Genomic DNA, 18,126 nt, shown 5'->3' with positions numbered 1-18,126 from the left:
CTGGAGTTGCTGGTGAAGCTGGTTGATATCCTCCCCCTTCCTGTGCCTGGAGTTGCTGGTGAAGCTGGTTGATATCCTCCCCCTTCCTGTGTCTGGAGTTGCTGGTGAAGCTGGTTGATATCCTCCCCCTTCCTGTGTCTGGAGTTGCTGGTGAAGCTGGTTGATATCCTCCCCCTTCCTAGCAGCATTCACGAAATGTACACTATCGGCAGGCGTGGTATATGTGTACCAGGGATACTGTGAAAGGGTGAGGGTACAGCTGTACCCGAGAGCTACGCTCTTATTAATTCATTCAAATCCTGTTTAACATCAAATATTTAGTCAAGTCCACCTATTTACTTTAAAATCGTTAATCAGAAACTTAATATTTTGTATACTAGGCTCCGACACCAGTGCAGTTCCCTTAATTATTTCCTTTTTAGTGTTAACCTTGTTGAGAGTGCATCTTGTAATTGTGGTCATCCTTGTGAGAATGTCTTTCACTATTTATTGGAATGTCACCTTTTCATAAACGAAAGACGTATTTTGGTTCAAAATTTGAATAATTTGAATGTTGCGTTAAATTTAGAATTTCTTTTGTTTAACAATTTACAATTTTCCATTGACCTTAACTCAAACATTTTTAGATATGTGCAAAACTTTATTAAATCCAGCAAGAGATTTTAAGTTCAAATTGTAACAACAATTGTATATATTTATTGTCATTATTGTAATGTCATTTCAAATGTATATTGGAAGAAGGCGTTGAAAAGTTGTTCTAACTTGTGCCAAATCCCTTGTGTAATTTTGGCAATAAATATGTTTAAACTAAACTGAGGTTTTCGTGTTGAGTAAATTAACGAAACTATCCACACAAAGATATGTATTAATCGAATGTACAGATTTCAGAACTTTAGCCAACACGAAAAGGATTAGGGCGTTTAGGGTCATTTCCGGCCTCGTCACGGTTTTACAATTAGTTGTTATATTCGTAATCTGGAATAAATGAAGTACGCAAATATGAAATAGGAGACATGGCAAAGAGAGACATGAACAAGCAATTTCATCATAAAATGCGTGAATATCGTCTGCTATGCTCTATTTGGTTGAAAACTTGCCATTTTGAAGGAAATTAACAAAACACTCTTCAATTTGTAAAAGCCTCCGCATTCGCCAACCAAACAAATATTTGTCATTAAACATTGTTATACCAGTGTTCATTGTTATACCAGTGTTCATTGTTATACCAGTGTTCATGTTATATCAGTGTTCATTGTTATACCAGTGTTCATTGTTATACCACTGTTCATTGTTATATCAGTGTTCATTGTTATACCAGTGTTCATTGTTATACCACTGTTCATTGTTATATCAGTGTTCATTGTTATACCAGTGTTCATTGTTATACCACTGTTCATTGTTATACCAGTGTTCATTGTTATACCAGTGTTCATTGATATATCAGTGTTCATTGTTATATCAGTGTTCATTGTTATACCAGTGTTCATTGTTATACCCTTGTTCATTATTATACCAGTGTTCATTGTTATATCAGTGTTCATTGTTATACCAGTGTTCATTGATATATCCGTGTTCATTGTTATACCGGTGTTCATTGTTATACCGGTGTTCATTGTTATACCGGTGTTCATTGTTATACCGGTGTTCATTGTTATACCGGTGTTCATTGTTATACCGGTGTTCATTGTTATACCTGTGTTTATTGGTAGACAGTAAGGTTTGTTTGTTACATGTTTAAGCATTGTTATACCAGTGTTTATTGGTAGACAGAAAGGTTTGTTTGTTACTTGTTTAAACATTGTTATTCCAGTGTTCATTGGTAGACAGGAAGGCTTGTTTGTTACATGTTTAAGCATTGTTATACCAGTGTTAATTTGTAGAAAGGAAGGTTTGTTTGTCACATGCTTAAACATTGTTATACCAGTGGCCATTTGTAGAAAGGAAGGTTTGTTTGTCACATGCTTAAACATTGTTATACCAGTGGCCATTTGTAGAAAGGAAGGTTTGTTTGTCACATGTTTAAACATTGTTATACCAGTGTTCATTGGTAGAGAGGAGGGTTTGTTTGTCACATACTTAAACATTGTTATAACAGTGTTCATTGTTATACCAGTGTTCATTGGTAGAGAGGAGGGTTTGTTTGTGACATACTTAAACATTGTTATACCAGTGTTCATTGGTAGAGAGGAGGGTTTGTTTGGCACATACTGAAACATTGTTATACCAGTGTTCATTTGTAGACAGGAAGGTTTGATTGTCACATACTTAAACATTGTTATACCAGTGTTCATTGTTATACCAGTGTTCATTGGTAGAGAGGAGGGTTTGTTTGTCACATGCTTAAACATTGTTATACCAGTGTTCATTGGTAAACAGAAAGGTTTGTTTGTCACATGCGGAGGCTTTCATTTCTGCATGGTAACTGTCCAAAAACACAATATTTTGACTATTTCTGCCTAGCAACGCAATGTTGTTGCTATAGTAGGGCATCTACGAAAGTGCATTGGAAAAAAACATCTTCACCAAGACAGATAGCCCAAATTAACCACTATGATGTTTAAAACAGAAATTGGTAAATAAATTTAAGTTGCGATTTGTACCTTTTATGAGGCCAAAAATGACCCATAACGCCCCAAGTCCTTTCCCCACCGCGACTAGTTTCCACACGCGACAATTTTCAAATTTACAGTAAATTCAAATGATTCTAAAGATAGATATGTTATATAGCAAACAGTGAGTATACCTATTAATAAGACTGACATGTGTTATGTCGTAGAATGACAAGTACATATATATACCAATTCAACGTGGGGTAGTTTCGTTCCAATTGTTACTTCAATATAAATAAAAAATACATTGTATATCATAACATTTAAACAGGAGACGAACACCGATTGATTGTTTAATCGATTTATTGATTTACTCGCTCTTTCATACTGTGGTCCAAAAAGTCATTCACTCAGCCATGCGAGTCCTTCACTACGAAAACGTCCACTCGCTAATACTGACAAGTCTAATACTGTAGATTACTTACATTTCACGTAGTTATTGTTTTCGCGTAATTGCACGTAAAAATCCCCGTACCACTGCCATAGACTGTAGCTGCTCAGGGAGTCTTTTATTCCGGCATGACTTTGACTTCGATAAATAATTTCTGACAAGAGAACTTTACTTTGCAGAACATTTAGGAAACATATGAAGATGAAATAACCGGCAAACAAGAAAAACAATGAGTATGCAACGCTACCAGACCCGGGTTCGAACCCTCGCCCTGTCCTACTGAGCTAGCTTGCCATCGGTTAAGTCCTGACCCAGGCACGCAGCAGAGTTATCCAAAACGAAATAAACAACACTGGTATTCTCGACTGAAAACACAAATTTCACAAGAAAAAGTCAGTATGCATAACATTAGGCGTGAACGTTGAAAAAAACGTGAATTTAAATCCGAGAAGGTAATTCCGCGAATTGAAAACTCCGCGAAAATATAAGTTATCTACAGTACGTAAATTAAAAATACTACAATTTTGTGAATACAAATAACATGAAACGTGACGAATACTATTTGTACATTCATAAAAGTATTTACATAAATTCAATTTTTTTCTATAACAAAATTAACATTCTATCACGTGATTATTTATATTTGTATAGCCACATTTGTTCAAGGTTCGATTTTATTTCCTTTCACAAAATACATCGCAGAAGAAATTAAACACATGAAACGTATATCAGCCAAGAGCAATCCTTCTGATTGAAAAAGAAAATTTAAATTGATAGCTCCCAGTCAAACACGAAGTGATCCTTTAGCGACAGAGACAGTATAGCACAGGGTTCCGCCATATAGCTACCTGATAGCTAGGACCGTTGCACTTGATAATAGGAACCTAAAAACGGCTATTTTCACTAAAATCAGATCAGACATCTTTGTCATTGTTTCGACTCGAAGGTTTTATTTTTTATTTACAATTGACAATATTGATAAGATAATATCACATAAATCCATGACATACGTTTTTCTTTGTTTAGATGAACCTGGTATCAATCACATCTTAACTATGTGTAATAAACAACGTTACACGATGGCCACAAACTCAGAATAATTAGAAATTCAAATAAACCGATTAGTCATCCCTATTGTATCTTCTATCAGCGATAAAACACATGTATTTATGAGATAAAAAGCGTAAGCAATTTCCATGAATGCAGCTATATAGAAATGACGTTACTGTAATAATAATAATAATAATAATTCGGGGTTCTTATTTACCGCTTTATCACAACCTAGTTCGTAGGTCGTCTCAAAGCGGTTCAGAGATTATTATCCGTGGTTATAGGGCCTTTGCAACCAGTCAATATCTTTCTCAACTCCCTGGGGAGCATACAGCCGGTGCTGCCATTTCGGCGGTCACAGCTTACATTCTACATTCTAGCACTGCCCAACCACGTACTCAAGCAGAAGAAAGTATACAACGCAATGCCCTGACGTGACTCGGACCCGCAACCCTTCGGTCACGAGCCCGGCGTCCTACCACTTCACTACCGTGCCTCCATAAATTACTTGAGTAGTGAGCCTTTCATCTATGTACTGTAAAGCACTAAAGAGTGGCTTATTCTATGTACATTATTATTATTAATATTATCTTAACTCATGCGTCTGAATTTCTTCTAACTTTTGTCATTGAAGTGAACAAACATTGGCGAAAATCTTACTCTAACCACAAACAAACCACGTACTTCGTTCCGTTAGATTGCTGTTAAAGTTGGGTTCCCGCTGGAGGACATTTACGCTGCATATTGTTGTTACAATGAATTATGTCCAAGAACAAAAGATAAAATAATGAGATACCGCACACAGCTCATAGTACAGTGTATATAGTTTTACTATATTTGTTCCAGGGGAGATAACTCACAATGACTGCGTGACCTCCAGACACTAACAGAAAGCACATCCTTCAGTGTTCGTCTCTCGCACAACTGATTTAAAATCACCAATTGTAGCTGTCTTTGAATACATATTTTAGCATGACAAATTGGTATATAGGTTGTTTTGCAGCTAATATGGCACATGTGACATGTCTAGATTTCATATCTCTTTTGCTTTCTGCTCCCAAAGTTTTAAAAAACTCGGACATGATACAAGCCTCTGTAAGCTGCATATTACTTAGTGTGTTGGGTATAACTTCACCGTTAAAGGAAATATTCCGCCACTGAAGTATATATTTTTTTTTAAATCTGTTTTATACTGCCAGTTATTTATATCAGAAAATTCGAATAAAGAGTAGTTTGATTTAAGTTTTATAAATTAATTAAAATTAAAATATTTCAACTCTAATAGGAATTTTTTTTTTTAAATTTTAAACATTTATAAATATATAACTAAAACATTCACTCTTCTACCTCAGAATCCATATTAGGAAAATATTGACAACATTCTAATCTCCTAAAAGTGTTTATGTCTCGAAATTCTCTAATCTTTCAGTAATCCTAAAACCGTCGTTTCTAAAATTGTGTTTGGAGTATGACATACATAAAGGATCTTACATTAGTGTCCATTTCATGTTGGATTTTTAAACGAGTTCGATGATTTTATATAACACGAGCCTTTATGTGGGTGTCGTATACAATTATTGAACGAGTTTGATGATTTTATATAACACGAGCCTTGATGTGGGTGTCATATACAATTATTGAACGAGTTCGATGATTTTATATAACACGAGCCTTGATGTGGGTGTCGTATACAATTATTGAACGAGTTCGATGATTTTATATAACACGAGCCTTGATGTGGGTGTCGTATACAATTATTGAACGAGTTCGATGATTTTATATAACACGAGCCTTGATGTGGGTGTCGTATACAATTATTGAACGAGTTCGATGATTTTATATAACACGAGCCTTGATGTGGGTGTCGTATACAATTATTGAACGAGTTCGATGATTTTATATAACACGAGCCTTGATGTGGGTGTCGTATACAATTATTGAACGAGTTCGATGATTTTATATAACACGAGCCTTGATGTGGGTGTCGTATACAATTATTGAACGAGTTCGATGATTTTATATAACACGAGCCTTGATGTGGGTGTCGTATACAATTATTGAACGAGTTCGATGATTTTATATAACACGAGCCTTGATGTGGGTGTCGTATACAATTATTGAACGAGTTCGATGATTTTATATAACACGAGCCTTGATGTGGGTGTCGTATACAATTATTGAACGAGTTTGATGATTTTATATAACACGAGCCTTTATGTGGGTGTCGTATACAATTATTGAACGAGTTTGAAAAATTCAAAATGATATGGACACGAATGTAAGATTCTATTTATCATGTCCTAATACTCCAGCGTTCTGGGACAAAGCTAGAACTGCAGAGTTCTTGCTTAATTGGGCTGAACAGTACATGTTTATTATTTAAACACATATTAGTATTTCAATATCATTATCAAATATGAGTTCAAAAAAATATCACCAAACCTTAGATTTTACTTGTACTAAGTTTAGTACAAGTGTTTATAACGATATAAACTGTGCAGGAACTCCTTCTCAAATCCATTAAAATAATCTTAAATAATTAGAAGTATAGAATATATATGTCCTGTATTGAACCATCATTGATTTTCATATATCTGTGCGTCTACTGTCACCTCGCTGTACGTCACTTTAGACGCCTCTTTCTCAGACACTGACATTTTCGGCTTCGTTGGTGTCTTGTCTGTAAATTCCACTTCAATGTAGTTTAGCGGCCCTACTCCTTGCTGTAATGTAAAATAAATAGAAGCTTATAATGACGACCACAGTTTTTTTTTTATATTTCCAGTAGCTTGATTTAGAAAACAAACAAAAAATACTAACCAATATTTGCTCAATAAGTTCTGGGAAAACCATCAGTTCAAATTCGAGGCGCAGTGCTATCTGCATACCTGTTATACTTCTCCTTATTCAAGCACACCGGAAGTGTAAATACAATCGAAGTTTTAACTATCAAAATGCGCCCTAAGAAGCTATCAGGCTTACCCTTGGCGTCTACTACTATGTGAACTATGCATGACCTACATAAGCACTCCAGTTACACTATTCATTTACAAGCGAGTTATATACAACATAGATCTATTTAAAATATAAATTGTCATAAAATTAGCATTTACTTTAAATAAATACCTATATAGCCTACGTATTACATCGTCCCTACAAACCGACATTGTTACAATGATATACTGATTATTTGAAAATGAATTAGATAAACACTGAAAAAACCAAACCCAGAAATACAGTTTTGGAAACAAATCGAAACCTAAACGTCGCAACTTTTGAAATGTGTTTTTATTTTATTGTTGTTGTGTTTTTTTATTTCAGAGCTGGCTGTCAAAGGATTGCGAAATCCTAGTTTTGTCAGAATAATTCTATGTATCTAAGCATGAATGAATTACTCAACATTTTGCTGACGCCGAGAAAAGAAGAGAGTGACGTAGTCATATAAGTGTTGTTAATCACAACTTATTGTAAATATATTTGTGTATTACGTATAACACACTTATTGCAAATATATTTGTGTATTACGTATAACACACTTGTTGTAAATGTATTTGTGTATTACGTATAACACACTTATTGTAAATATATTTGTGTATAACGTATACCACACTTGTTGTAAATATATTTGTGTATTACGTATAACACACTTTTTGTAAATATATTTGTGTATTACGTATAACACACTTATTGTAAATATATTTGTGTATTACGTATAAAACACTTATTGTAAATATATTTGTGTATTACGTATACTACACTTATTATAAATATATTTGTGTATTACGTATAATACACTTATTGTAAATATATTTTTGTATTACGTATACCACACTTATTGTAAATATATTTGTGTATAACGTATACCAAACTTATTGTAAATATATTTGTGTATTACGCATAAAACACTTATTGTAAATATATTTGTGTATAACGTATACCAAACTTATTGTAAATATATTTGTGTATTACGTATAAAACACTTATTGTAAATATATTTGTGTATAACGTATACCAAACTTATTGTAAATATATTTGTGTATTACGTATAAAACACTTATTGTAAATATATTTGTGTATTACGTATAAAACACTTATTGTAAATATATTTGTGTATTACGCATAAAACACTTATTGTAAATATATTTGTGTATAACGTATACCAAACTTATTGTAAATATATTTGTGTATTACGTACACTACACTTATTATAAATATATTTGTGTATTACGTATAACACACTTATTGTAAATATATTTGTGTATTACGTACACTACACTTATTATAAATATATTTGTGTATTACGTATAATACACTTATTGTAAATATATTTTTGTATTACGTATACCACACTTATTGTAAATATATTTGTGTATAACGTATACCAAACTTATTGTAAATATATTTGTGTATTACGCATAAAACACTTATTGTAAATATATTTGTGTATAACGTATACCACACTTGTTGTAAATATATTTGTGTATTACGTAGAACAAACTTTTTGTAAACATATTTGTGTATTACGTATAACACACTTATTGTTAATATATTTGTGCATTGCGTATAACACACTTATTGTAAATATATTTGTGTATTACGTATAACAAACTTTTTGTAAACATATTTGTGTATTACGTATAACACACTTTTTGTTTTGACTTCACCTACAAAATGCATAGTGACGATAATAACCTATTACTTTTTTGTATCAAGTCAGAAGATACCAGACATTGTTTCTGATAAAATTGAAAAAACACACACAGTAATGTTCGATCGTTAGCTTTAGAATTCGAGAGAATCAATGATACATCATCAAACTATGAAATAGGTCGTTATTGGCCATAAGTGAGCTCGTATACATGAAAATTATGAATAACATTTATAGTAACATTGAAATGTTTAAACATATTTTGGAGAGGCCATTTTATTTAATTTTTTGAACCAATTTTTACATAACCGTAGGCACACATCATTATTCATTAATGTCTATTTTCCTCATAATTAACTCACTGTTTTCTGGTTTGCTTACGACGATAATATAAACATGAATATTCCGGAAAAGTTGTCCGGCACGATTGTTATTGCTCGTACCGGAAAGGTTGTCCTCTCGCCTTAATTTATGGAACTCTTTTGTGTAATTCTACTTCCGGGGGCTATCAATTGAGTGGACAGGAGAAAATTAAATGGAGACACGACGCTGTGGAGTTGGTTAGTTTATTCTGTACGACTATATAACGCATACGAATTTATTACAGAACATAACGTTGCCCATTAACTAGTTGTATAAAGTAAATGGGTAGTGAAACAATACAGTTATTTACCGTAATAAACCATGTGTTTATCTTGTATACTGTTCACAATCCTCTGGGAATTATTCCGAACAGGTGCAACTGTACATGTTGTCTATGCCTTGTGGTGAAATGCGTAAAGATCGAATAGGAATCGCTTCATAACAGTTTTTCTAACTAATTCCAATCCACTTCAAATATTGTACTTTTTTATCTTCACGAACTCGCTTATGAACAATAACTCTACATTCTACACTACAACTATTAGTGACTAAACCTTGGGTTGTTTGTGTTTTACGTCATATTAACTGCTATGGTCATTTAAGGACGTGCCAGGTTTTGGTGGTCGAGGAAAGCCGGAGTTCCCGCAGAAAAACCACCGACCTACGACCAGTACCTAGCGATTGCTCCACGAAGGCCTCGAACCCGCGGCCCAGTGGTGGAGGGCTATTGGTAGCAGAATGTCAGACGCCATTACCACTTGGCCACCGCGGCCCCTTCGTCAAGACGAAACACAAGTAAACAATTGGAATGGAGTGATTAAAACAGCATAGACCACAGGCCAAAATTTCGATGTTGTATGTACCAACCAACGGTTGAGTATAGACAATCAGTGTCAACTAAATAGTCGGGCCCTCCTATATACGGTGGTCTAATCAGGATAAACACCGGGAACACAAATTAGAGAAACAGCTGTTATCAAAACTCTAGTTTCACATACAGAAAGCTAAACAAACTTTACAATACCCTTAAACATATGATTCATCAGTGCTATAATTGTACTTCAGGGAAAAAGTCCGATGTGCTCCGAGGTAGATTATTCAACGGACAGATTTATGACGAGGACCTGAATTACTGGGGATTACACTTACTACAAAAATATGTCTAGAGAGATCCGAGGTAGACTAGTCAACAGCCATGTTTATAACGACAACCTGAATTACTGGGGAATACACTTACTACAACAATATGTCTAGAGATATCCGAGGTAGACTAGTCAATATCCAGGTTTATAACGAGGACCTAAATTACTTGGGAAAACACTTACTACAACAATATGTCTAGAGGGATCCGAGGTAGACTAGTCAACAGCCATGTTTATAACGAGGTCCTGAATTACTGGGGATTACACTTACTACAACAATATGTCTAGAGAGATCCGAGGTAGACTAGTCAACATCCAGATTTATAACGAGGACCTGAATTACTTGGGGATACACTTACGATCCGAGGTAGACTAGTCAACAGCCATGTTTATAGGGCCAACCTGAATTCCTGGGGAATACACTAACTACAACAATATGTCTACAGAGGTCCGAGGTAGACTAGTCAACAGCCATGTTTATAGTGCCATCCTGAATTCCTGGGGAATACACTAACTACAACAATATGTCTACAGAGGTCCGAGGTAGACTAGTCAACAGCCATGTTTATAACGAGGTCCTGAATTACTGGGGATTACACTTACTACAACATAATGTCTAGAGGGATCCGAGGGAGACTAGTCAACAGCCATGTTTATAACGAGGTCCTGAATTACTGGGGATTACACTTACTACAACATAATGTCTAGAGGGATCCGAGGGAGACTAGTCAACAGCCATGTTTATAGTGCCATCCTGAATTCCTGGGGAATACACTAACTACAACAATATGTCTACAGAGGTCCGAGGTAGACTAGTCAACAGCCATGTTTATAGTGCCAACCTGAATTCCTGGTGAATTGTTTATAGTGCCAACCTGAATTCCTGGGGAATACACTAACTACAACAAATTTTTTAGAGGGATCCGAGGTAGACTAGTCAACAGCCATGTTTATAGTGCCAACCTGAATTCCTGGGGAATACACTAACTACAAAAATATGTCTAGAGAGATCCGAGGGAGACTAGTCAACAGCCATGTTTATAGTGCCAACCTGAATTACTGGGGATTACACTAACTACAACAATATGTCTAGAGGGATCCGAGGTAGACTAGTCAACAGCCATGTTTATAGTGCCAACCTGAATTCCTTGGGAATACACTAACTACAAAAATATGTCGATAGAGATCCGAGGTAGACTAGTCAACAGCCATGTTTATAACGAGGTCCTGAATTACTGGGGATTACACTTACTACAACAATATGTCTAGATAGATCCTAGGTAGACTAGTCAACAGCCATGTTTATAGTGCCAACCTGAATTCCTGGGGAATACACTAACTACAACAATATGTCTAGAGAGATCCGAGGTAGACTAGTCAACAGCCATGTTTATAACGAGGCCCTGAATTACTGGGGATTACACTTACTACAACAATATATCTAGAGGGATCCGAGGTAGACTAGTCAACAGCCATGTTTATAGTGCCAACCTGAATTCCTGGGGAATACACTAACTACAACAATATGTCTAGAGAGATCCGAGGTAGACTAGTCAACAGCCATGTTTATAGTGTCAACCTGAATTCCTGGGGAATACACTTACTACAACAATATGTCGACAGAGATCCGAGGTAGACTAGTCAACAGCCATGTTTATAACGAGGTCCTGAATTACTGGGGAATACACTTACTACAACAATATGTCTAGAGAGATCCGAGGTAGACTAGTCAACATCTAGATTTATAACGAGGTCCTGAATAACTGGGGATTGCACTTACTACAACAATATATATCTAAAGGGATCCGAGGTAGACTAGTCCACAGCCATGTTTATAGTGCCAACCTGAATTCCTGGGGAATACACTAACTACAACAATATGTCTAGAGGGATCCGAGGTAGACTAGTCCACGGCCATGTTTATAGTGCCAACCTGAATTCCCGGGGAATACACTAACTACAACAGTATGTCTAGAGGGATCCGAGGTAGCCTAGTCAACAGCCATGTTTATAACGAGGTCCTGAATTACTGGGGAATACACTTACTACAACTATATGTCTAGAGATATCCGAGGTAGACTAGTCAATATCCAGGTTTATAACGAGGACCTGAATTACTTGTGAAAACACTTACTACAACAATATATGTCAAGAGGGATCCGAGGTAGACTAGTCAACAGCTATGTTTATAACGAGGTCCTGAATTACTGGGGATTGCACTTACTACAACAATATATTTCTAAAGGGATCCGAGGTAGACTAGTCAACACTCAGCCTTATAACGAGGACCTGAATTACTTGGGGATACACTTACTACAACAATATTGTCTAGAGAGATCCGAGGTAGACTAGTCAACAGCTATGTTTATAACGACGTCCTGAATTACTGGGGATTACACTTACGAGATCCGAGGTAGACTAGTCAACAGCTATGTTTATAACGAGGTCCTGAATTACTGGGGATTGCACTTACTACAACAATATATATCTAAAGGGAACCGAGGTAGACTAGTCCACAGCCATGTTTATAGTGCCAACCTGAATTACTGGGGATTACACTAACTACAACAATATGTCTAGAGAGATCCGATGTAGACTAGTCAATATCCAGGTTTATAACGAGGACCTGAATTACTTGGGGATACACTTACTACAACAATATTGTCTAGAGAGATCCGAGGTAGACTAGTCAATATCCAGGTTTATAACGAGGACTTGAATTACTTGGGAAAACACTTACTACCACAATATATGTCTAGAGGGATCCGAGGTAGACTAGCTAGTCAACAGCCATGTTTATAACGAGGTCCTGAATAACTGGGGATTGCACTTACTACAACAATATATTTCTAAAGGGATCCGAGGTAGACTAGTCCACGGCCATGTTTATAGTGCCAACCTGAATTACTGGGGAATACACTAACTACAAGAATATGTCTAGAGGGATCCGAGGTGTGTCAACCTGAATTCCTGGGGAATACACTAACTACAAAAATATGTCCAGAGGGATCCGAGGTAGACTAGTCAACAGCCAAGTTTATAGTGCCAACCTGAATTCTTGGGGAATACACTAACTACAACAATATGTCTAGAGAGATCCGATGTAGACTAGTCACCAGCCAGATTTATTAACGAGGTCCTGGATTACTTGGGGATACACTTACTACAACAATATTGTCTAGAGAGATCCGAGGTAGACTAGTCCACAGCCATGTTTATAACGAGGTCCTGAATTTCTGGGGATTACACTTACGACAGAAATATGTCTAGAGAGATCCGAGGTAGACTAGGCAATATCCAGGTTTATAACGAGGACCTGAATTACTTGGGGATACACTTACTACAACAATATTGTCTAGAGAGATCCGAGGTAGACTAGGCAATATCCAGGTTTATAACGAGGACCTGAATTTCTTGGGAAAACACTTACTACAACAATATATGTCAAGAGGGATCCGAGGTAGACTAGTCAACACTCAGCCTTATAACGAGGACCTGAATTACTTGGGAAAACACTTACTACCACAATATATGTCTAGAGGGATCCGATGTAGACTAGTCAACAGCCATGTTTATAACGAGGTCCTGAATTACTGGGGATTACACTTACTACAACACAATGTCTAGAGAGATCCGAGTTAGATTAGTCAACATCCAGATTTATAACGAGGACATGAATTACTGGAATACACTTACTACAACAATATGTCTAGAGAGATCCGAGGTAGACTAGTCAATATCCAGGTTTATAACGAGGACCTGAATTACTTGGGAAAACACTTACTACAACAATATATGTCTAGAGGGATCCGAGGTAGACTAGTCAACAGCCATGTTTATAGTGCCAACCTGAATTACTGGGGAATACACTTACTACAATATAAAGTCTAGAGAGATCCGAGTTAGATTAGTCAACAGCCATGTTTATAGTGCCAACCTGAATTCTTGGGGAATTCACTAACTACAACAATATGTCTACAGAGATCCGAGGTAGACTAGTCAACAGCCATGTTTATAGTGCCAACCTGAATTACTGGGGAATACACTTACTACAATATAATGTCTAGAGAGATCCGAGTTAGATTAGTCAACAGCCATGTTTATAACGAGGTCCTGAATTACTGGGGATTACACTTACTACAACATAATGTCTAGAGAGATCCGAGTTAGATTAGTCAACAGCCATGTTTATAACGAGGACATGAATTACTGGGGATTACGCTTACTACAACAATATGTCTAGAGAGATCCGAGGTAGACTATTCAACAGCCATGTTTATAGTGCCAACCTGAATTACTGGGGAATACACTAACTACAACAATATATGTCTAGAGGGATCCGAGGTAGACTAGTCAACAGCCATGTTTATAGTGCCAACCTGAATTCCCGGGGAATACACTAACTACAACAGTATGTCTAGAGGGATCCGAGGTAGACTAGTCAACAGCCATGTTTATAACGAGGTCCTGAATTACTGGGGAATACACTTACTACAACAATATGTCTAGAGAGATCCGAGGTAGACTAGTCAACGTACAGATTTATGACGAGATCCTGAATTAATAATAATAATTTACAACATTTGATATAGCGCCCTATCTAGCTAACATAAGCCACTCTAAAGCGCTTTACAGTACATATATATACAATTGATACAGATATACAATTTTGAGGAGTTCGCAGGAGCTGCCTTATCAGGCGCTATAACTACTAGTCCTATGCCACTTGGCAAATATCTCCCTTTGTGTGTATGCCAGCGTGTGGGCGCTGGAGATGTATTGTGTTCTGTTTGTAGTGGGACCGTGCTTCCAACGGCATCTTTTGTAGTGTCACCTCACTTGAATGCTACATCACAGATACCGCAACATCCACCCCAGACCATTTTATACTCCACCTGAGTTGTTGGAGTTGTGTGGGCAGGAGAAAAACACTTTCTCTAATATTCCATGCGTGCAACGACTTCGAGGATCGTACCCCGGCCGCCTCCGTGGAAGGCCGAAGTGTTAAACACTCGACCAATCCGCCAATTGCTGGAGGATACACTTATTACAACAAAATGTCTAGAGGGATCCGAGGTAGACTAGTCAACATTCAGACTTATAACGAGGACCTGAATTACTTGGGGATACACTTACTACAAAAAGATGTCTAGAGAGATCCGAGTTAGATTAGTCAACATCCAGATTTATAACGAGGTCCTGAATTTCTGGGGAATATACTTACATGTACTACAACAATATGTCTAGAGAGATCCGATGTAGACTAAGTCAACATCCAGATTTATAACGAGGACCTGAAAGACTGGGGATTACACTTACTACAACAATATGTCTAGAGAGATCCGAGTTAGATTAGTCAACATCCAGATTTATAACGAGGACATGAATTACTGGGGATTACGCTTACTACAACAATATGTCTAGAGAGATCCGAGGTAGACTAGTCAACATCCAGATTTATAACGAGGACCTGAATTACTTGGGGATACACTTACAATGTACTACAACAATATGTCTAGAGAGATCCGATGTAGACTAGTCACCAGCCAGATTTATTAACGAGGTCCTGGATTACTTGGGGATACACTTACTACAACAATATGTCTAGAGAGATCCGATGTAGACTAGTCACCAGCCAGATTTATTAACGAGGTCCTGGATTACTTGGGGATAATAGTGCCAACCTGAATTCCTGGGGAATACACTTACTACAACAAAATGTCTAGAGAGATCCGAGGTAGACTAGTCAACATCCAGATTTATAACGAGGACCTGAATTACTAGGGATTACACTTACTACAACAATATGTCTAGAGAGATTCGAGGTAGATTAGTCAACATCCAGATTTATAACGAGGTCCTGAATTACTGGGGATTACACTTACTACAACAATATTTCTAGAGGTTGATTATTTACAGACATATTTAAAACGAGGTCATGAATTCATGAATTACCTGCGACTGCAGTTTCCACACAACATCCGATATTCCTTATTTGCTTGGTCAACATCATAGTAACAATACACGAGCCTAATTTCGTAATTTAACCCGGATCAAAAGAGCTCTTTAACAATAATTGACTGAATCCGTTGCTATTTACTGCGTTGTAACTAGGGAATTATTTGTAATTCTTACTAATTATGGAATGCCATCTCGAGGCTATATAACGTGTGTCTGTGTTAATGTTTGATACTATATTGAGAATCAATGACGTAGCTACGTAAGATTGGAACAGAGACATTTTTAGACATCATATATATTCAGCTACGCCACTGATTTCTGTTATATCTACATTGTTAACTAAGAGGGCCGTGCCTTATACAGAACCAACACCTCTATACTTGTAGCAAAGTGGTTAACCTTTCTTGACCTTTGTTCCGATTGGTTAGCTCCTATTTCGATTTCATCGTAGTTCCTCGGCTTCTTCTCCACTGAAACAATAAAAATATACAATTATTATAAAAAGGATCAAGGATACTACAGCTTCAACACACAAGGAACAGGAACAACACAACGTACAGAAGAACGCAACACACACACACACACAACCCACATATACATACACACACAACCCACATACACACGACACACATACAAACATAACACACAAGGAACAGGAACAACACAACGTACAGAAGAACGCAACACGCACACACACACAACCCACACATACATACACACATACAACACACATACACACGACACACATACGAACATAACACACAAGGAACAGGAACAACACAACGCACAGAAGAACCCAACACACACACACACACACACACACACACAACCCACACATACATACATACACACGACACAAGACACACACAGTCAAACATAACACACACACACAACACACATACACACGACACACATACACACGACACACATACAAACATAACACACAAGGAACAGGAACAAAACACCAAACAGAACAGCGCACAACACACACACACACACAAAACACATACACACGACACACATAAAAACATAACACACAAGGGACAGGAACAACACAACGTACAGAAAAACGCAACACCCCCACACACAACCCACACATCCATACACACACACATCCACACGACACACATACAAACACAACACACAAGGAACAGGAACAACACAACGTACAGAAGAACGCAACACACACACACAACCCACACAAGTGGCGCAGATGATCGGTAATACTTCTAAACTCCGCGAGGCGAAGGATTTAGATGATCTCGACAGCTTAGTACAGATTATTGTTTCCGCGATAAAGGATTCAGCGAAAGCTACATTGCCATTTAAGCAGTATCGTAAATACTTAAAACCATATTGGAACTTCGGAAGTGTAAAAGAACTGCATACGTCAATGAGGCAGTATCGTATAGTGTGGAAAGCGGAGGGACGTCCGCGCGGCACAGAACATAAATCATACAAAGATTATAAGGATTCAAAAACCATCTTTCGTAAATCATTAAAAGAAGCAAGGGAGCTATACGAACAGCAGCAACTCGACCACCTGCAGGAAGCAGGTGAAGTTGATATCGGCACATTCTATAAGGCTGTTCGGGCAAGAAAATATAATAGTTACAGATGTTCAGAACTTAAAGTTGACAATAAAATCATCTGCGATTCAGATGAACTAAAGAATGTTTGGTTTGAGTACTATAGTAAGTTAGCTTTACCGTCTGAGCAAACCAATTTTGATGATAGTCATCGGGCTAAGATACAGTTAGATATTCACGATATGTTCGTCAGAAGCTTTGCAAATAGTGATGGTATTTGCGATCGAGCTATTTCAATAAGTGAAACTGCGACAGCGATCAAGAGTATGAAAAATGGTAAAGCGGGAGGACATGATGATATAGTCATCGAACATTTTCGTTACGGCGGTAAAAGTCTGCTGGACGCGATCGTTATACTCTTCAATCAAATACT

The 18,126-nt window shown here is 36.9% G+C and overlaps 1 protein-coding gene across 4 annotated transcripts in view; it reads right to left on the bottom strand.

The window, feature by feature from the left end:
- Positions 1-2,894: 2,894 nt before the first annotated feature.
- The window catches only part of LOC110458437, a 61,959-nt gene continuing 46,727 nt past the window's right edge, over positions 2,895-18,126 (bottom strand). For 3 of the 4 annotated variants that reach the window (XM_021510122.1, XM_021510121.1, XM_021510120.1), the window contains 2 exons: positions 16,564-16,634; positions 2,895-6,773 (listed from right to left, as the gene is read on the bottom strand). In XM_021510122.1, coding sequence (XP_021365797.1) covers positions 6,627-6,773; positions 16,564-16,634 — 218 coding nt within the window. In that variant the 3' untranslated portion in view covers positions 2,895-6,626. The remainder of the gene's footprint in view (positions 6,774-16,563; positions 16,635-18,126) is intronic. The other variant, XM_021510123.1, reaches the window with a different exon arrangement.

This window comes from Mizuhopecten yessoensis, unplaced genomic scaffold, assembly GCF_002113885.1.
Source record: "Mizuhopecten yessoensis strain PY_sf001 unplaced genomic scaffold, ASM211388v2 scaffold9587, whole genome shotgun sequence".
NCBI lineage: Eukaryota > Metazoa > Mollusca > Bivalvia > Pectinida > Pectinidae > Mizuhopecten > Mizuhopecten yessoensis.
The sequence above is the reverse complement of the archived record's forward strand: the minus strand, read 5'-3'. Positions and strand labels throughout refer to the sequence as shown.